Source organism: Elgaria multicarinata, chromosome 6, assembly GCF_023053635.1.
Source record: "Elgaria multicarinata webbii isolate HBS135686 ecotype San Diego chromosome 6, rElgMul1.1.pri, whole genome shotgun sequence".
Lineage (NCBI taxonomy): Eukaryota > Metazoa > Chordata > Lepidosauria > Squamata > Anguidae > Elgaria > Elgaria multicarinata.
The window spans coordinates 21,452,471-21,474,963 of record NC_086176.1 but is presented as its reverse complement, the minus strand read 5'-3'; the positions used below and the strand labels follow the sequence as shown (position 1 = coordinate 21,474,963).

Genomic DNA, 22,493 nt, shown 5'->3' with positions numbered 1-22,493 from the left:
TCTGTATAATGAAACAAAACTACAACGTGTACTTCAGTTATACTACAGAATTGTCCGAATTAAACCCTGCTCTATGACCAACTAACATTTGGTCCTGTATCCTTTATTTCACAAAAAGTGCGTAAACTCACTGTGGTCTGCTGTGCACTTCCAACACATACATTGATTCATTCAAAAAAAGCAGACATTGCTACTTTCAGATAACTTTTCAGTGTCTTTGTACACTCCGCTTGTGACCTGAAATGCTTTTCCCTCAGACACATGATTTTGTATCGTCTTCAAACATGGCTAATCTTTTGTGGACTAGAATCCAATTCATCAGATGAATGAAATGTCCCTCAGTTAGCAAGAATACACACCGTGAGATCAAATGTTAAGGTAATGCAAAAAGTACAGTCTGTAACACTTCAATTAAAGTTTAAATGTGCACAAAATAAGCACAATGACCATTCACAACAGCAGTAATCAGTGATAACAAAATCATACTAGCATTGCTAAGTTAATTAACACCTATAGTAGGACAAGAAACCATTAGCTTTATTCAAACAGACAGAATCAGTTTTTTTTTTATAATTTCTAATTTATCTGTTTCATACTGGAGTTTCCTTTTGAAATTTCTTTATTGGAAAACAGCTACTTTCCTTTTCAATATACTTGACTATACTTTACCTCAGGTGAATGGTAACAGCACTACAAAGAAATAAAACAAGGTGTTCTGCTGTTGATATAACTTTATCAAATTTTATATTACATTACTGCTATAATAATCTCTCCACACTCTCAAATTTAAATTTTCAAATTTTCAAAGAATAGATAAATGACCAATGATGTCATAGTTCAGAGGTAAAGTATATACTTCGGGCTCATCTACACCAAGCAGATATTCCACTATGAAAGTGGTAAGAAGGCGGTATATAAAAGGCAGGAGCCAGACTAGTTTTATAGCGGTATTGAAATGCACTGACAACTGTTGGGGCCCAGGACACATACCATATACTGCTTTTGTACCGCTTTCATAGTGTTATATTCTGCTTGGTGTAGTTGTGTCATGGGCCCCACCAGTGGTCAGTGCACTTCAGTACCACTATAAAGCAGTAGTGTAGATCTTGCAGTGCACTTCAATATCACTATAAAGCAGTAGTGTGGCTCCTGCCTTTTACATACCACTTTCATACCATTTTCATAGAGGAATATCCTGCTTGGTGTAGTTGAGCCCGTTGTATGTATAAGGTCCCAGTTTCAATCCTTAACATCTTCAGCTAGGAGGACTAGGAAAGAATTTGCCTGATACCTTGGAAAGTTAGTGCCTATTGTTATAGACAATACTGGGTTAGATTGACCAGAGGCCTTATGTTTTGAATACCACAACGTATAGTAAGCTAAGATTGTAGTCACTTCAGTTAACCTTCGACCTGCTCAGCCTGACAATTATTCTTGGGTAACAGCCTCTAAATTCATTCATTCTTTGAATCAAAGATTGAAACATGCTGAGAGTCAACAGCCTTTGGTAAGGTCAGGGGCACCTCACTTATGTGCCTAATTTTGAGAACAGGTGTAGCACAGTGTTTATAATTCAGAGGGATTGGTTGAAGCAATGCGCTGCCAATTTCTGCCCTCTATTGTAATGCGTTTTCATTGTGGTAGACTATGAAGTATCTCTGATATAGGCTGAACAGGGTTACATACAACTCTAGTGGTTTAGCCACCAGGCATTTACCACCAGTGTTGTTAATGCTCCAAGCTCTCGGTGGGGCTCATATTGATTTACTAATAAACTGTTTTGCTGCAGATAAATACATAGTATTCCCAATAATCCCCTTTGCTGCCTTTTCAAACGCTTTTTTTTTTTTTGGAGGCATGAACTCCCAGTGATGTATTCAGGCAGCTTAGTATCCCATCAAGGAAACTAGGACAATATAAATTCCTGTATACATTAATAGGGGAGAAACACTATTTTTAAATTTCAAGGTTAAATGAAGTAAGCCTTGTGTCAAGGAACATGGGGAAATACTTCTAAGTATGTAATCAATCAATTAAAATACTTATATACTGTCCATAATACCAGGGTGGTTTATAAAATGTAATAAAAATGTAAAATTCTAATAAAAGCACAACTCTGCCAAAAAGGGGGAGGGCATAAAATAATAAAATAGGCAGGAGCAACCCAAGGCTTCAAAAATAATTTTAAAATGCTTGGACAAAGAAATAGGTTTTGACCTATCACCAAGGGAATAAAATGTCAGCACCAGTTGCACCTCCACGGGAAGGGTGTTCACAATCGGGGTAATGTGCCATGAGTGCTTGGAAAAGAGCCTTCCCTGAAGGAGAGCACTACTTTAGATGTTTGAGTCTCAAGCCATTTAGGGCTTTAAAGATAAGCACCAGCACCTTGAATTGGGCTCAAAGCAAATAGGAAGCCAGTGCAATTGTTTTAGAATCGGTATGATGTGATTGCACCTGGCTGCATCAGTTACAGCCCTGGCCACTGTATTCTATGATAGTTGAAGATTCTGATTCATCGAGGGCATCCTCACATATAACACATTGCAGTAATATCTTAGCATGAACCACTGTAGCCAGATTATCCATATTCAAGAGAACATTTGTATTGCTTGTTCAGGCTGTCATGTAGTCCAACACAAGAAATTATTACGAATTGGCGTCCATATAGATATCCGTAAAAGGAACAGGCGCAATTTAAAAATGTTGGGTGGTATGGGCCTGATTTTATCCCATTTCATATTTGCTTCAAATTTGAATGCAAAATTGGGTTATTGGCTGTGCATACACACACATAATTCAAGTGGGTTGTCCACCTTAAAAACAAATCTCAAACTCTGCTAGCATGTTTTATGTGATTAAAAGTTAATACAGGGCCTTAAAATATGGAAACGTTGAGTTGTGATGTCAAAACCATCAACCACATTACATTCTGCAGAGCCAACCTCTGCTTCCAGGCTGTATAACTGACTTTCCCTGAACTTGGCCATGGGTCAGGGTGTAATATGAAGGCACATGAGACAGCAGTCATGCTGAAACTCATCTGATCATTACCTGTAAGAGAGACTACCTGGAAACCCTAAGTATGTTGCCTGTACATTTATTTATTTATTTATTGCATTTCTATACTGCCCAATAGCCGAAGCTCTCTGGGCGGTTTACAAAATGATGGAAGAAATGCAGGATATAAATGTAATTTTAAAAATGGAATATGTACTGTACATCTGACAATGATGTTGTGAGTAAGCTCTTTTTAGCTACATCTTAATGCATGCTTAGTGAAGGGCACCAGCATTAATTAGGTTTGCATTTATGTCTTCTATTAACTTCTCAATTATGCCATGATCAGGATCAAATTAATGTAATAAATTTCTTCACTGAAACTTCTGAAGAATGAAAAATATACAAATCCAGGTTTCTTATGCTGAGAGTTGGAGATCTGTTTATCAGACTAGACAGGGCAATTATGCTCATTTTCAGGGGAGGATTTATATGTACTATTTAATGGGCTTCTGAAATTGTATTTTTAAAAACTTAAAGGATTTAACCATTCGGAACATTGTACAGGCTGAGAAAATTGAATTATTCCCAAACATTTTTAAAATATTCATTTGTAATGGTACCAGGGGATGAATAATTTGCAGGGTAGACAGCAGTATTCACACACAAGCACCTAGCAGAAAGAAGAAACAGGAGAGACAAAACACCTCACACACCACTTCATCTGAGAGTGGCATCAGTTGATACTGCATCTATAAACATGTTTATAAATGTGAGGGTACAACAAGTGAAGTGGTAATTGCTGCTCTGGATGCTATAAGACCCTTGATGTATTTACACTGCTATCATGAATTAACAACTCTTGTTTGATCCCTGGCTCTTCCACCCTTTCCCCTTGTTATACTTGCTAAATAAGACAATTTTGGTGCAGATAATGTATGATCTTGATAAGTCTTAAATCCCCCAAATTGCCCAAATGTCACTTTTTGTATTTTCAAGGACTACCTAGTCACTTACACTTCTTTTTTCTTTAGCTGTGCCTCCTAAATTGAAGGAGATGAAAAGCCAGGAATCTGCTGTGGGTCAGACACTAGTTCTCAGATGTGAAGCCAGTTCTGAGCACTCGTCTCTCAAATTCAAATGGTTAAAGAATGAGAAAGAAATAACAAAAAGAAACAGACCAGAAAATATCAAGATCAAGAGCCCCAGAAAACAAAAGTAAGTATACAGTGATATATTTAAAAAGCTGAGTTGTGAGAGGGAAATGGAATTATTCACCAGAATGCAGGCATCAACAGTATTAATTACATCAGTATTCTCAACAATGTGTTGTGATGTGTTGAAAGAGATAATTAATGGAAATAGGTTATCACTTTATTTTCACTGGATGGCATTATGATGTTGCTGCTGTTATATCTTGTTTCATAATAATAAAATAGTTCTTATAATTGTTATATTCATTCCATGGGGCCAGGCTTTGCTATATGATTAATATATCTTATGTTGATCTCAAAGACTGAAACTATACTAACTTTTTTAAACCCAGAAAGGTGGATTTGCATACATAGTCCTTGAGACTCTTGCAACTTAATGACTATTTGTGGGTAGGGCCCTTGATGGCTTGTTTACTTGTTACATTTTTAGAGGAATTTTATTTATTTATTTATTTATTACATTTTTATACCGCCCATCAGCCGAAGCTCTATGGGCAGTGCACAATTAAAACAGCTCCTGTTTGCCCCCATCCTGCATCATGAAAGTTCATAGACCAGATACTATTACCAAAGTTTCATTATGTGACTGTCTCACAATTGTGATGCATGGGTCAATGGGTATTCCTTTCAGTGTTCACTGATCTGGCTAGTACTGTTTTTAATCTTTAATGTAAATGCTGTCAGTATGATATAAAGGTGGGTTTGCACATGTAGAATATCTGGTTAGGACATGTTCAAATCCCTATTCAGCTGTGGAACTTACTAAGAAGATCTGATCACTGTTTCTAAGCCTAACCTACCTTGCAGAGTGGTTGTGATGCTAAAATATTGCTGTGCATAAAAATAGAATAAAATTACACATTCTGGTTTGCGTTTTAGTGAATTTTCCTTGACTGAGATCTACTAGATCAAATATCAGTGCATATGTGTCCTCCAAACTGCTGATTTTGGCATATGTTCTTTGCAAGAGGGAGATAGAACAGAATTTCTGTGACTTCATTTTGAACAGCAAACATCTGGAAAGCTTACTATGCTTATTGTCATGGCTTTAATTTTCAATCCCAAACAGCAGCCAAAATCAAAGAAAGCACTTAACTTTTTGTGTTACACAAAATATTGTTTTTCTTCTTTCAATTAAATGACAATGCACTGAAATATAAACGATTTCTGCTGCATTGTCTTCATTTGTAATTGTGTTAAGAATAATAATGGAAGAGTCTGCCACAGTTAAACCACAAACTGAGCCTGATTGATTGACGCAAAATAATTTTTAAGGTATTTGCGCCGCAACTATGCAGGAACAGGTAGCAGAGGAAGTTTTACTCTTATTATATCATCATACAAATCCCAAATGAGCTAGATTAATCCAGGAAGGTAACCTGGAAGGTGAATTCAGGTTACCTTGTTCAGAGTAAAATATTTTATATTTATGGACAAATACTGGCCTACCTGGTTCTTTTCATTATTAGGTCCTTTAATGTGTTTGCAGAAGTTTAATTCGTAACCCCAAGAATGTTCATAGTCACACTGTGCAAGCATAGAATTTTGGTATTATATAGAGAATTTGGTGCCTACTTAGAATCTCAGTGTTGTTGTTTTTTAAAGCAGGCTAGCTCAGTAGTTTTTCCAGGGAATGTGGGGGTTTCTCGGAAGCTTATCAGAGGTTTGTCAGTGAGAAGATAAGTAATAGCAGGCAAGCTTCTTTGAAAAACACAGATCTTCCCTTGCAGAGTTTAGCTGCAGGGGAGTATTGTGTATGTTCTGAGGTGTGCACTCAGACCTAGCCAGTGGCTTAGATAAATGGAATGTCCCATCTAGAACGTGATCCAGAATCCTCTGCAGCGCACTGATTTTCCTGAGTAGATATGCGTATAAGATTGCACTGTAAATGTGCTGAGAATGTCCTTTAAACCAAAGTTGTCAACTGTTAAGCTATCTGTCCTTGGTAGCTTGAATTCTGTCTTGAAAATTGTGTATACTAATGACAGGAATAGCACTCTTGTCCACAATTTTTAAGGTCATCATTTTTTTTAAAAAAAAATGGAACTTCCTTAGAATGTTATACAACTGATTAAACTATTTTAAACTTTTTATATATCCTAAAGCTGGCATTATAAATGTCTGTAAGTGTATTTTTAATTATAAATTATTCATTTTAAAATACAATTTGAGATTCCGAAATAAAGTTGATTCATTTCCTGACAGGTTTTTCAAGAGGGAAAAATTTAACTATTTATGAGAGATGGTGGATGGCATAGTATTTGCTATACCTCATCCTGTTCATTAATTAGATACTTGGTGCTACCTACTCAAAAACATTTTGGATTTAATTGTTGGGAAGGCTTATTGTACAAGAACCTTGGTCATATTTGTTCATCAACCTACTCTTGGAGAGCCAATGTGGATAGTCAATTGTTAGACATAGACAAGAGAGACCCAAATTCAAATCCTTGTGAAGCTCAATGAATGATCCTTGGCAAAGTATTCGCTTTCAGTTTAACTATTGCAGTATGATGACACCAAATATTCTGCCTTGAGTTCCTTGGAGAAAGGGCTGCACTATAAAATACAGTAAATTATACATAAGCTGCTTATTATTCCATCAATTTGTCCAAATATATTTATCTCATTGGTAAGTGCAATTTTTATGTTATAGCTTGGCTATTTTAAATGAATATAAATTGAGGCTAGCAGGTCACCTTACTGCCATGATAATTAGTCGTTTTGCTTAAAGGTATATGTCACAGATAAAGATCCTGTTCAGACAGTGTGCTATGCCAGGGTGGTTAAGCACTTTGAGCTAAACATTAGGGCTTACTGTGTTGTGTTAACCGTGACTTAGCATATTGTGTGAACCATTCCTAACCATGGCTACAAAACCACAGTTTAAACATGCTAACTAACCATTTGTTACAAAAGGGTTAGTGACTTAAGCATTGCTTAGTGTATGGAGATGGCAAGGTGACATTTGGTGGACAGGTCCCTTGTTTTCAGAGCCCTTCCAGTTGTTTTTAAGACAGATTAAGGAGTTCGAACTAAGGTGCCTGAAGGGTACCAGTATCTCAGACACCTTTCTTGGTCCACTGTAACAACACCTGGATTTAAACTTCACTCTTGGTTCTTCATTTCCACTGTACTTAGAACCTGACCAACTTTAGAAATTCTGCCAATTTCTTCCACCCCTATCTATTCCTGTATTGGTTACTGTGGTATTCCCTGCACATCCCTGCTTGAGCATCCATTACAGGTATGTTAGACTTTAGTTTCTTTACTGAGAAACCAGGCTAGCTTTGAAAGGTCTTAAGCTTATCCATATTAATTTATGAGAAACTGTTCTGTGATCACATCTACTTCATCCTGACTTGCATTCTGGTCTGAAATCCCATGACTCTGTGAGATCTTAGGCCTATCTGTGTGCCCTCTACTAGTATATGAAACACTGTTCTTGGATAGGAACATATACTGAATCACACCCTTGGACCTGGCAGCGGTTCTCCAAAGTTTCAGGCAGAAAATTTTCAGTGTTTTCTGGAGATGCCTGGGATTGAACCTGGAACCTTCTGCATGCAAGGCATATGCTCTATCCTTGAGCCATGGTTCCTCCCTTCAGCCCTCAAGCACTTTAATCTGATTTTCACTCAGCCTCAGATCTATTTGTAAGGAATTATCTCCTGTGGGCTAAAATTCTGAATGGTTTTCATCTTCTATCCCCTGCTCAATACAAGAATTGTATGTGTTTTAAGGCTGCGAAACATGACCCTCTCTGACAATTTAATATGGATTTATCATCAGTGTCTGTAGTGACACTTACTGGGGTTCTGGAAAATCCCAAAGTCTTATTACACTGTAGCTGTTTACTGCTCACTTCCAAGCACACTAGCAGATTAGTAATTCCCTTAATGACTGGAGTGGTTTTTTGATGGCTTACCGAGTCTAAATAGTTGTAAAGTTGGTAAACCTTGAAGAAACCGCTCTAGGCAGATACCTGAACCTTGGTAGTTTGTATACCTGCTTATCACTTGGGGTATTTTTTAAAGGTCTTCGATACAAACTTATTTATGAATCTGTACCCAATGGCAACATCTGTATTGGTTGATTCTTGCTCAGTAGTGGTATTGCTACTTGTCAAACTGTTGGGGTGCCTTTCTGAGAGGTATACTGGGATTGAATATTTCATTGAGGTGTATGTTTTGAAAAGGAAGTCAGCACAAGTCTTTATGACGGGAGAATATTGTGAAGGGAATTAGAAAGATAAAATCGGGCCGGCTTTCAGGGTCTTAGGGAGACTAGAGGTTAAAGGTGAGTGCTATTCTTCTTTGGTTCTGGATCTTAAGAAATACTACCCACCTCTTTTTCAAGCTGTTCAGTGTATGGAAGCAGGGTTTGCTAGATGGCTCTGATCACTGCCGTTGTTCTTTTAACTCATTCACCAAGCATTCTTGCCATCTTGAACAGCTTAGCAACAGCTGTTAAATAACATTTGGTTTCTAAGCTAGATTTTAGGAGAGGGGATCAGTAGGTAACCAGCAACAGCTGGAAAGGAGGAACTAAATAGTGTTGAGGAATGGTTATATACAGAAGGTTATATACAGAGGAATGGTTATATACAGAAGATCTGTAAATCAGCATGGTGATAATTGAGCTGTCTAGTACAGAATGCAATCCTAAGAATTAACTTTCATTTTGAAAGGAAAAAAGTTAATATCTCTTATAATAAATAAACCCCTGAAAAAATTCTAAAAACTTCAAGCAATCCCATTGCTTTGAGCGAGAGTGTGGAAGAGCCACCATATAGGTTGTCCTGCCATTGCTCCTAAATGTGGAGAAACAGTGTGTAGGTTGTCCCAGCTATGTCACAGAATGTGGGAAATCACACAGGTTTCCCCACCTATGTTTGCTTTATACAATATTTAGATCTCCCTGCCACAAGGTGGTCACTATTAAACTATAAAACCTTTAACTGCTGCCACCAAAAATCAACTGTTACAGTTTGAGGCCTCCAGTTAAGTTTCATTTCTTCAAGATTGAAACAGTACTTTCAATTTTGGGGGTAGAGGGGATAAAAGGAGAGAGCTAGCCAGAGAGAGGGAACCAGGGAAGATCATAGAGAAAAAGACTGGACAAGAAGGAAGGAGTAGAAAGATGCATCTTGAAAGGTCTAGGTGCATCTTAGGGTAAAAGAATTTGCATTTTTGCAACTTTTATTTTCTGTTTATGCCTTTGTATCACTCAGCTCTATTAACTAAATACCTTTAGTTGTAAGTTGCTTGTTTTACTTTATAAGTAAACAGTTGCGTATAATCTAAAGTGTCTGCAATGTCACTTACCGTCACATCTACAGCCTAAACCCCACATAACTGGGAAGGGGAAGGTAAAAAGAAGGAAGGTGGGACTATTAAAGAGGCAGAGATCCTTAAGGATTTGGTCAGGGGGCCCAGGGCCTTAGCTAGACTGGGCAAAATCCTGAGGCGAACCCCAGGATCGTCCCTGTGCGTCCACATGATGCACAGGGGATCCTGGGATCAGGGAGAGATGTTCCCTCCCTTGCCCCGGGATCTCGCCCTCCCCTTTGGGCCTGCTTTTTCCGTGGTTCCGGGCTGAGCCTGAGACCGTGAAACATGTGGCCCGTTGCTGTGGTTTGACCCAGCTCCGCACGATTCCTTGCGCGGAGCCGGGAGCCGCGCATGGGGCGCAGCGCTCCTCAAGAGTGCTGCGCCCATTGGGAGTAGGGTGGGGAGAGCAGGAAAAGTGATTATTATTTTTTTAAAAAACTTACCTTTAGCGCACGAGCGTTGGTGCGCTCCTTCCTCTTTAAAAATTAAAAATGGCAGGCGCAACGCCTCTCCTCCTGAGGTCTGCGCGCCTCACATGTAAACGGAGGAGGGATCTTGTGTTAATCACAACACGAGATCTTCCCTCCTCCGTTACGGACTATGAGGTAGGTCTAGCTAAGGCCCAGGTCAGTGAAAGAACCCTGACATCACCTTCTGTATCTTTTAGAAATCCAGTAGCCTAATCCCTATAGCATTGGCATAGGATTAACACCACTACTAGAGATAAGAGAAACAAAATGAAGAACTGTATTAAGGGAATTATTTACAAAAGGGAATAAGCTATCACTCTTTAAATAAAAGTTAAGATTACTTAAATATATAGACCATGTTCAGATGACACACTCAATCATGGTGGTTAAGCATTTTGAGCTAAACATCATGGCTTAGCATGGCGTGTGCTCCATGACTTAGCATGTCATGTGAACCATTCCTAACCATGGTGGCTACATAACCACAATTTAAACACACACACTAATCATTTGCTGCAAAAGGGTTAACAGCCTGACCATGGCTTAGCGTTGCATGAACAGACCCATACGTCGCTTATAGTTACCATTCATAATAGGAATTTATGAATTCCTAACAGGAATAGCCAGATTTCCCTAAACACCACCTAGCCAAGCCCACAAAACCAGGAATAGAGGCTGCACAGCAGTTTTTGGCCAAGTTCACATGTCATGACAACCCATGGTTTGTTTAAACCATAGTTTGTCGGTGCCAAGGTGCAGTGAGCAAGCTTGCTGCCTCCCAGATGCTTGCCACTTTCACTTTCAGTTAACAACCCAGGAACAGGATGTTCCTGAGTTGTTAATTGAAAGTGTACGGGAAGCAGCACTCTTGCTGCCTTCCACTAGATATTGGCAATTCTTGTATTAAACAACCCAGGGATTGCCATTACATATGAACCAGGATTTTCTCAGCCTCCAGATCTTCCTGTTGCTCCTGGCTTCTAGCATAGGATTGTTTTGTTTCCAGAACTACTTGCTGACGCTCCCTCTGGTCAGTCCTCTGCCTGAAAGCTTTAGGTTCTGGGCTCTGTTGTCTGCTTGAAGCTTAACCTCAACCTTAAAGTACAGCCTCCTGCTCCCCAAATATAACTTCAATTTTGTTATCATATCTGTTCTGTTCTACAGATTTTCTTGTAGAGTTCTCTCAGACTGACTCAGTCTTTCTTTATTTTTCTCCTGTCTGAGCTCTTCAATCATCAACTATCTCTTACTGTGTCTTTCTTTAAATCCCTGGGCCAGAACCTTTGACCAATCATGTTCCTTATGCAGGTCACAGGTTACGCCAGTCACAGTTGTTGACCCTTTTGATCAATCCAAACCAAAGTAGCCTTGCCCTATAGATGGGGGTGTTAATCTCTCCCAACTTTGCCCACCAGGGTTCTCCGTCCAGCAGCAGGGGGCGGGGAGGTGGAGTGGCAGTGGTCTATTGGGATTCTATCCCTCTGACCAAGTGCTCTGTCCCACAGTCTGCAGGTTTGAATGTGTGTATATAAAGGTGGGTGTCTAGGACAGAATAGGGATTCTGTTGGTGTACTGTACACCCTGCTGCTCAACAGTCTCCCTTCCTAAGCTAGCCGGGGTAGTCTCGGGGTTGGTGTTGGAGTCCCCTCGGCTTGTTGTGCTGGGGGATTTCAACGTTCATGCTGAGACTGCCCTGTCGGAAGTGGGTCAGGACTTCATCTGCCATGACAACCATGGGGCCCCACCCATTCTGCTGGGCACCCTTTGGACCTCATTTTCTGTGCTGAATGGGGTGACAGTGATCTGATAATGGAGGAACTTTCTATAGTTCCATTGTCATGGACAGATCACTACCTGGTGATGTTTAGATTTGCTGGCACTCAGAACCTCTGCAGGGGTGGAGGACCGATTAAGATGGTCCTAGGAGGCTGATGGATCTGAACGGTTTTCTGATGGCTCTTGGGGATTTTTCTGTTGCCTCGGCAGGTGATTCTGTCAAAGCCCTGGTCAATCTCTGGAATGGAGAAATGACCAGGGCAGTGGACACAATTGCTCCTGAGCGTCTTCTTTCACAAAGTGGAGCTACACCAGCCCCCTGGTTTTCCAGGGAGCTGGCAGCGATGAAACAAGTGAGACCGAGACTAGAGCAACGTTCCTGGAAAACTCGAAGTGAATACAATTGAACATGGGCTAGACTAGAGCCTATTTGAAGCTCTACTCCATGGCAATATGGGCAGCAACAAAATTATTCTTCTCTGTCACTTTTGCGTCTGCAAAGAGCTGTCCAGTGGAACTGTTTTGAGTGGTCAGGGGCCTGTTACATACTGGCCCCCAAGAGGACCTTTCGACAGCCTGCTGTGACCAATTTGCCCAGCACTTTGCAGATAAAATCGCTCGTATCCACTGACTTGGATGCTATAGTTGATACAGACCCAGTGGAGGTAACTTTGGCACCTGCTTGTCCAGTATTATTGGATACTTTTCAATTTGTACATCCTCATGATGTGAACAGGATCCTTGGAGAGGTGAGAGCCTCCACATGTATGCTAGATCCTTGCCCTTCCTGGCTTATAAAAGCAGCCAGAGGAGGACTGGCTAACGGGGTATGTGGAAGTGGTCAATGCCTCCCTCCCAACCTGCTTGAAGGAGGCAGTGGTAAGACCTACATTGAAAAAGCTCTTGAATCCTACCATATTAGATAATTACTGGCCAGTCTCCAGTATTCCATTCTTGGGCAAGGTATTGGAGCGTGTGGTGGTCTTTCAACTCCAGGGATTCCTGGATGAGACATTTCAATCTGTCTTCAGACCTGTTTATGGGACAGAAACAGCTTTGGTCACCTTGGGGGATGACCTATGCCGGGAACTGGACAGGAGGAGTGTGTCCCTGTTGGTTCTGCTGGACCTCTCAGTGGTGTTCGATACCATTGACCATGGTATCCTTCTTGGCCGCCTTGCTGGGATGGGACTTGGAGGCACTGTTTTACAGTGGCTCCATTCCTTCCTGGAGGGGCGGACCCAAAAGGTGGTGCTGGGAGACTCCTGTTCAACTACTTGGCCATTGGCCTGTGGAGTCCCTCAGGGCTCTGTTTTGTCCCCCATGCTGTATAATATATACATGAAGCCATTGGAAGAGGTTGTCCAGAGTTTTGGGGTGCGGTGCCACCAGTACGCTGATGACACCCAACTCGACTACTCCTTTCCACCCAATTCCAAGGAAGCGGTTTCTGTGCTAAACCGGTGTCTGTCGGCAATAATACACTGGATGAGGTGCTCCTGGTCAGTCAAAAGGCCGGTCAAGGAATAGGGATTCAGCTTGTGCTGAGTTACACTCCCCCTGAAGACACAAGTTCGCAGCTTGGGTGTACTCCTGGATTCAGCCCTGAGCCTGGATGCCCAGGTTTCGGCAATGGCCAGTTGGCTAGTGTGCCAACTGTGCCCGTTCCTTGAGATGTCAGACTTGGCCACAGTGACACATGCCTTAGTTACATCCCTCTTGAATTAATGTAATGCGCTGTACGTGGGGCTGCCTTCGGAAACTTCACCTGGTTCAAATAGCTGTAGCCAGATTGTGACTGGGGCTGGTTACAAGGAGCATACAATTCCCCTGTTAAAACAGCTTCACTGGCTTCCGGTCTGTTTCTGGGCACAATTCAAAGTGCTGGTTGTCATCTATAAAGCCCTCTCCGGCTCAGGTCCAGGTTATCTGAAAAACCGTATTCTTCCATATGAGCCTGCCCATGCTCTGAAATCTTCTGGGGAGGCTTTTCTCTCAGTCCCACCAACATCCCAGGCACGCTTGATGGGTACATGGGAGAGGGCCTTCTCAGTGGCTGCTCCAGTGCTCTGGAACTCCATTCCCAGGGAGGCTAGGCTGACTCCGTCTGTGCTACAGTTTCGGAGGCAGGCAAAACCTTTTTGTTTCAGCAGGCTTTTGAAACTATACTGGACCTGTGTTAATGTATTGGATCCCCCCTTTAATCTGTTACAGTTTTGTTAAAAAAATTGACATGTTTTTAATTTTACTGTAGGTTTAATTCTTTTTTAACTTTTGTAATTTATATTTATATGTTTTAGTTGTAAAACATATAATCTTGTAAACTGCCTTGTATCCCAGTACTAGGGAAAAGGCGGAATAATAATAATATCATCATTTTCAAATTCAGCTTGAACTGCCTCTTTTATAATACCTATAACCAAGGCAGCCACGACTGTTATAGACCCCAGACAGAGTAGCAAAGCTAGGCTTCTGGCCTGCTTAGCGAGGGAGTTAGGAGCAGGCAGAGACCATCAGAGCCTGCTTCAGTTGGACCTCCACCCAGGAGTCCAACAGGACTAACTGTCATCTTGACCCTGTGGGGAAGAAGGAGCTGTTGGTCTGCCCCTCCATTGGGAGATGAGAGGGCAGAGCAGGGCCTTCCCACCAACCTGAACAGTCTCCTTGATTTCTTTTTATTTTCTCCCTCTTCTCTCCCCATCCCCTTTTCCTTGCGTGTCATGTCTTTTTTAGAATGTAAGCCTGTCTTCTTTACTGATCAATTGTAAGCTGCTCCGGGAGCCTTTTTGGCTGAGGTGCGGGATAAAAATACTCTAAATAAATAAATAACAATACTCAGTTACATTATAGCTTCACTCAGAGGTAACTCAAACAATATAAAAATTACAAAACATTAAACAGGTAAATATTTAAAAAGGTCACAGAGAGAGCTAAATGAGCTTAAGCCTGTCCAAATCATTAAAATACTTGTTCTCTGTTCCTCCAACTCTACTGCCATTGAACAACACAAAAATGCTTTGTTGGGGTTGTATTGTAATATATTAGTGGCTTAATGCTTATTCAACCTGCTTTCCCTTAGGACATTCTCAGAACTTCGCATTTCTAAAGCTTCGTTGACTGACGCTGGGGAATATACATGTAAAGCAAGCAACAGGTTTGGGAATGACAGCACCAAAGCCCGGATAATCATTACAGACATCAATGGTAAGACATGGTTAATTTTTAAACTGGAATTTATGGCAGAAGTAGAAGGAGTTAATGCAAGAATTATTGCTATAATCACATAGATGCATCCATGCAAGGGCATAACAATTTAAAATTGGTGCGGTGTAGTGGCTAAGGTGTTGGATTGGGAGTCGAGAGAACTGGGTTCTAGTCCCCACTTGGCCATGGAAACCCACTGGGTGACTTTGGGCCAGTCACATACTCTCAGCCCAACCTACCTCACAGGGTTGTTGTGAGGATAACATGGAGAGGAGGATGAGGATTATGTACACCGCCTTGGGTTCCTTGGAGGAAAAAAGGCGAGATAGAAATGTAATAAATATATAAATAAAACAAAATTGAAATGAAAATATTTAGACTGACATTTTACAACAATTAAAGGAGCCTAATAAAGGCACAAACAATTCCCAAAAAGTATGTATGTTTGCAGTGAGAAGTTTTTTCTTACATATCACAAGCCAACTTGAACAGTGTCTACCCCACCTAGCACAAATATATTTCAAGCTTAGTTTTGAAAAATGAACCTTTTAAAATGACATTTTATCATGTCTCTTCTGTTCTACAGATAGGTAACTGAAACTCATGTGTGAGTGTGTCTTTAAGTGTGAAGTCTGTCTGACAGTCTTTCCATCTTGATCCCATGTCATCTTCAGATGCCATTCTTGTACCCAACCCAGCTGCTTAACTACACACACATTTTCCTATTTAGTGATGTCTTGCTAGATAAAAATTGTGACAAATTCACCTTCTATACTTATGTCCAGTTTACTGACCTCATTAGATAAATTAGTGCAGTACAGGGCAAATGAAGGATCTTATGAGTTGTTAAAGACAAAACGGGCATCCAAATGGCAAATGCGGTTCAATGTAAACAAGTGTAAAGTGATTCATGCTGGGGCAACCCCCCCACAACTTTACATATTCCCTTATGGAATCTGACCTATCAGTGACCGACCAAGAAAGAGATCTTGGAATTGTGGTGGACAACTTGATGAAAATAACTACCCAGTACACAGCTGCCATGAAAAAGGCAAATTCTATGTTAGGCATAATGAGGAAAGGAATCCAAAATAAAACTGCCAAGATCATGCATCCCTTATACAAATCTATGATGTGACCACACTCAGAATACTGTGTACAGTTCTGGTCACCACATCTAAAAGGGATATTGTAGAACTGAGAAAGGGGCAGAAAAGGACAACTAAAATGATCAAGGGGCTGGAGCAGCTCCCCTACAAGGAAAGGTTACAACATCTTGGATGGTATAGCCTAGAAAAAGGGAAAGTAAGGGGAGATGCGATAGAGATGTAGACCATTTTCGCTCTCTCTCAAAATATTAGAATCTAGGGTCATCCCATGAAGCTAACTGGAGGGAGATTCAGGACAGATAAAAAGAAGTACTTCATATAGTGCATAGTTAAACTATGGAATTCACTTCCACAAGTTGTGGTTATGGCCACCAGTTTGGATAGCTTTAAAAGGGGATTAGACAGATTCCTGGAGATTAAGGCTATCAATAGCTACTAGCCCTGATGGCTGTGTGCTACCTCCATTATCAAATGCAACATGCCTTTGTATGCCAGTTGCTAGGGAACATGGGCAGAAAGGGTGTTTTTGCAGTAATTCCCTGTTTGTGGGTTTCCCGTTGACCACTGTGTGGATAGAATGCTAGACTAGATGAACCATGATCTAATCCAACACATCTCTTATTATGTTCTTACTGATTTATTTATTTTTTTAAAAAATATCCCATTTATATGCCACCCAATAACAATGATCTCTGAGTGGCTTCTGGTCTCAACCATAAAACATCAGTTTTAAACAGAAGTAAAACATTAAAGGATTTAAGAGATTTGAAAGGCCTGAGAAAATAAAAGGTTATTTGCCCAGCACTGAAATGTTCATGGTGTAGGTGCCAAGTGAGCTTTCTTGGAAACCACTGACAAAGGCCTTCTCCCTATTTGCCACCTGCCATAGATCATGTGATGGGGGTACACAGACAAGATCCTCTAAAGATGATCTCAAGGCCTGGATGATAGTGGGAGGTGATCTTTTAAACAATTAATTCCCAAGCTCTAAGAGCTTTAAAGGTCAGAAAAAGTGCTTTTAACTGGGCCCAGAACCTGACAAGCAACAGTGGAAATGGCAAAGCACTGATTTAATATGTTACAGTTATCTAGTCTTACTTAACAGTCTAGCCCTGTTCTGGACTAACTGAAGTTTCTGGACTTGCACTTGGCATATCAGCCTAAACTAATAAAAGGTGATAGGAGCCATAGAGTCCTTTTGAACCTCTACTAATAAAGCTGAATCAGTGAAAACCCTGAAAGTGTGCTCCTGATCTTTTAGGGGGAGTGCAACCCCCTTCAGAACAGGATGAGCACCAATCCTGTGAGCAGACAAAGAGACTATCAATACCTCTGTCTTGCTTTGATTGTGTTTCAGTTTATTGGCCCTTACTTCAGACTGCTAGTAGCAGCCCTTCCTGAACCCTCTTCTGAACCTTTAAACTAATTAATACATTACCATAGTGAAGAGGCAAAGCTGGGAAGGGAAGTAACTATATCGTCACCTAATCTACATAATGGTATATTACAGATATCATCAGAGGTACATGGGGACCAGCTATGCAGAAGCTAAGTAGGATGGGTCCAAAATTTTATGTGAAATTACCAAATTCACACCTTCCTGAACCAATGAATGAGCTCAGAACAGAGTTGTACACCAAAATTCGCACTTCCCAGTTCTTCATTCAAAAAGAAATACAAACAAAAATGATCACATCAGGGGAAAGTGCACATAAGCATGCACACAATAGTGTTAATAATGCACAGGAATGTGTTATTATAGGGAAAATAACTTGAAAAGATTTTGTACATTAGCAAAAAGTGCACACTAAAGTGTATATGAGGAGAAGTGTACATGAAAATGCATATGGTTTTTTGTAGCTAAAATAAACTTGAGGGCTGGAAAAATGAGAAAATAAATGGAAGCAAAATGGAAAGATGCATCAATCTCTATGTTAAACTGATGAACAGTGTAAACTTAGGATAAACTGCTAGAAATGTGAAATACCAATGTCATGGTAAGCTATACTGTTACAATATTAATTGTTATATTGGAATACTGATTTACAAGTATTAATGTATTAAACAGACTTTGCTGTTCCCTTGTAAACTTTTTTAGTTCCCATACATAAAGGGGTTGATTGCTCATAAATCTGCACAGTTTCACACTTGGAATAGCTTTACCAGTTCCCAGTGATATCCCAGAGAGTCAGGACTCGGCCAGACATGCTAGGCTGAAGTAATGATTCAGATAAATGGACATATGTTTGGGCATGAGAATATTCCTGTCCTCTGTTCCAGCTGAAAGAATGGGGAAAGTATCATAGAATGTGTGGGGGATCTAATTCCAAGACCTAAAATGTATGTCATAAAATTCCAGTAGGTTTCATATGCAATCTCTTATAGTGAAATTGAAGCTTGGTTTAAATGGCATTTTTGTAGCACTGGGTGAGAGCATTCAGAGTATGTTATCTTAACAAAATGAGTATTATCACCGAGAAATGCAAATTCGACAAGATAAAGATTTTTGTATGTGTAAGTGAAAGATTGAGTCTGTCTTGGCAACAGATGTTAGTTCATTAAAAGATAATTGATGTTCTGATTTTGTATACTTTTCTCTTTGGTACAAACACAACAACCATCTTGCATCAATTACAAAAACAACAACAATAACAATGCACCTTCTATTTCAGCACCTTTTGAGGAAGGAAGCTAAAACTGGTTTTGTGTATGAGAGAGGTTTAAATATGGTATGATTAGAGCAGTTATTACAAAATGAGAACCAAGCAATACTTTTTCCCATTTGGGGGCTGCCCTCTGATGGTATTCTTAAAAAGTGAGCTAGGTTTATCAGTTAGCAACCTGAACTTGCTGGAAACAATTGCTTCTAGTTGTCATGGCTGGATTATATAGATGTTTAAATGTATATTAAAAGCCAGCCTTATAGAGGTAGTGTTTTGTAGGGCTGGACCATCTAGAGACATGCCTGCCATTCGTTTGTTGCAGTTGTAGAGCTTGTATTTGGGGTTTTTGCTTTTAATACTGTCCTGCCTTCCATCATTAGCGTGGCCAACTCTGTACTGTTTATGCAACTCATGTATCTTGACATCTCATTGGAAGGTTGTTGGACTTGTAAGTAACTTGAGAGGATGGGTTCAAAGCAATTTTATAGTGGTGAGCAGATAAAGAATCAGAGTGATAACTGTATTCAAAGCAGTTGGAACACTGGCATGTACACGATGAGAATAGCAAAAAAAAAAAAAGGCCTATACAAATTTCTCTTGCCATATGTGGTGCAAATGTGGCCATTCATCTCAGCCCTGTCTACTTTGGAAAATCTCCAAATAAATTTGGACCATTATGTTCTGTCCTAAAACAAAAGGCAGTAATTTCAAGACAACTCTCTATCTGCTTGTCTAAAAGTAACTGCTTGTCTAATCTGCTTGTCTAAAAGTAAAATCTGCTTGTCTAAAAGTAACAGCCCTAGCTGAGAATGATTTTCTTGATTTCTTTTGTGAAGGCATCTCCAGAAAGTGTTGCTAATCAGCCATTAAGTCCAAGTGAGAGAATGCAATCACTTAATTGTACAGTGTCCACACAGTGAGGTTTGGCTTAGACATGTACTTATACATCTCCAGTTATGGTGCTGCTTTTTGGTGGCATGATGTAGCAGTCATATTCTTAACTATGTAATCAGACATGTGCCCTATGTGTAGTGGTGTGGATTTGAATGGGGTCGGGGGAAAGAGGTGGTTCTATTGCTAGGTCAGTAATTCTGAAACAGTGGGCTGGCAACCACCAGTGGGCCTCAGCCACTTTCAGATGGGCCTCAGTTCCACTGTCCACCCACAGCCTTTTGGACAGTTGCCAGCTGCAGCAGCAGCTCCCTACATAGATAGTGCATGTATGGTTAGAGAGTAAGCCTGAAGCATGCTGTGGATGGCCAAGTGTGAAGGAAGGAAGGGGGAAATGGGAAGAAGAAAGATTAGGTCAGATAAACAGAGAGGTGAAGTGGAAGCACCCAGGGCTTCTGCTGCACCTTCTGGCCACGACAATGGCCACCTCCTCTGATCAGAAGAATGACTTGACATTAGGCAGTGGCACTGAAAACTGGGCTTTTTGTGTATACATGTGTGTGTGTGTGTGTGTGTGTGTGAGAGAGAGAGAGAGAGAGAGCGCACCACTGTACAGAGGAGAGTGGGGAAGAAGGTGGAACTAAGGAAGGAAGGAAGGAAGGGAAAGGAGGATCTTGCTCCTCTAAAGGAAAGGGCCATAGGGTCTTTGAAGGAAATTAGGGAAAAAATAATAATAATAATAATAATAATAATAATAATAATAATAAGCATTTTTTTAAAAAAACTGGGAATAGAGAAAGTGATTATTATTATTATTATTATTATTATTATTTATTTATTTATATAGCACCATCAATGTACATGGTGCTGTACAGAGTAAAACAGTAAATCGCAAGACCCTGCCGCATAGGCTTACAATCTAATAAATCATAGTAAAGCAATAAGGAGGGGAAGAGAATGTAAACAGGCACTGGGTAGGGTAAACAGGCACAGGGTAGGGTAAAACTAACAGTGTAAAGTCCAAACAACATCAAGTTTTAAAAGCTTTAGGAAAAAGAAAAGTTTTTAGCTGAGCTTTAAAAGCTGCGATTGAACTTGTGGATCTCAGATGTTCTGGAAGAGCGTTCCAGGCGTAACTGGCAGCAGAGGAAAATGGACGAAGCCGAGCAAGGGAAGTAGAGACCCTTGGGCAGGCGAGAAACATGGCATCAGAGGAGCGAAGAGGACGAGGGGGGCAATAATGTGAGATGAGAGAGGAGAGATAGGAAGGAGCTAGACCGTGAAAAGCTTTGAAGGTCGACAGGAGAAGTTTATATTGGATTCTGAAGTGAATTGGAAGCCAATGAAGAGATTTCAGAAGTGGAGTAACATGGTCAGAGCGGCGTTATAGGAGAAAGTGAATGTAAAAGCAGTAGGACAGAGAGATGAAAGAAACGCAGTTTAGAGGGAATAGGGTACAAGTTAAGTGTAAAAGGAGAAGGCGAGAAGAAATTACAAATGAATAAAAAATACTTTGAGAGGCGTGTGGGAGGAAGGAACAATATAAAATATAAAGTCTCCTCCGCTTAGAGCCATTGGATCAGCAAACTCTGTCTAAAATTGGGTGCCCGTGTCTTGATACCTCCAGAGCCAGTGTCTGCATTTAATTTGAGGAAAGCTAAATTCTTTACCTCAAGGAAAATGCTGTGGATAATGATTTAGCAACATCCCAAGAGGGCTTAGAAAGTAATAGAAAATGATATCAGTAATTAGCAGCTGATTATATTATACTCTGCCTCCATCTTCCACTATTTTGTGACTGCACTGCCATTTTGATGCTGGTGGTTTCAGTAATTTTCAGTTCTCTCAAGTGGGCCCTGAGGTTATTTCAATGAAGATTTTTTTTACTTACAGTATCTTCTCTGTCTAAAGCAGGGCCATCAAAATAATGCTGTGCTGCTGAATTTCCTGCCAAAATTTGGTTGCATGGTAGAAGCAACGCCCCCTTCCCCATCTTCCCTTTAAAACAAGGCACTTATAAAGGAGCTTTTCTTTTTTGCTGTTGCTGCACTACTACATTTCAGCAGTGTGGAGACAGTAGGGACTGCAAAGAAGACCAGGGGAGCCATATGCGTGCAGCCCATGGGCCACTGGTACTTGTGGGTCGCATGTGTCCACCCCTTGTCTAAAGGTAAGTTGTGTCTTTAACCGATGCACATCTTGTCCATTTTTTTGAGGATGCATTTGTTTTGTGCCGCCCTCTTTTCCTTTAGATATTAAGGATTGAAGATCCTTAATATCTATGGTGTTAGCTCCTGACTGCAGAAACATGAAGGAAAATCTCTGTTGGGTTTACTTCATTTTAACCTATATTTGAAGAATTTTTTATCTTTTTAATTTTTTTGCTGAGGGTTCTATTCACTCACTTATTTATTTATTTATTTATTTATTGTAGAAATACTTGCTCTGGTTTTCTTTTTTCTCCTTCTTTGCTAGCCATTTGTGACCCTGGTGCTTATCTGAAGTCTTTATGGTCTGTCCTTCAGCTAAACTGCCCTCTGAGACTTTTTCATTCCATTTAGCCAGGTATTTCTTGCCTTACTGTCAAAGACCTAGATTTCTTGCCTAGGTCACATTCAAATAAGTAATATAATAATTTTAAAACCAATGAATAAATTAAGGAAAAATTAAAGGCTAAATTTAATTTTTAGCTTTCTTAATGTGAATATGTCCATCTGTTCTCAAAAATTGCAAGAGCTCCTTTCCACACTGGATGTAAAGAAAGTTACTTTTCCACCTTTCAAAATGCAGCATTCCTTAGGAGGGGAGTAATTGAGGTCAGGAAAGATTCGTG

The 22,493-nt window shown here is 40.3% G+C and overlaps 1 protein-coding gene across 2 annotated transcripts in view; it reads left to right on the top strand.

Annotated features, from left to right (window-relative positions):
* NRG1 (neuregulin 1) overlaps positions 1–22,493 on the top strand; it is a 612,616-nt gene that overhangs the window by 451,544 nt on the left and 138,579 nt on the right. For both annotated transcript variants that reach the window (XM_063129142.1, XM_063129141.1), the window contains exons 3-4: positions 4,035–4,218; positions 14,873–14,997. In XM_063129142.1, coding sequence (XP_062985212.1) covers positions 4,035–4,218; positions 14,873–14,997 — 309 coding nt within the window. The remainder of the gene's footprint in view (positions 1–4,034; positions 4,219–14,872; positions 14,998–22,493) is intronic.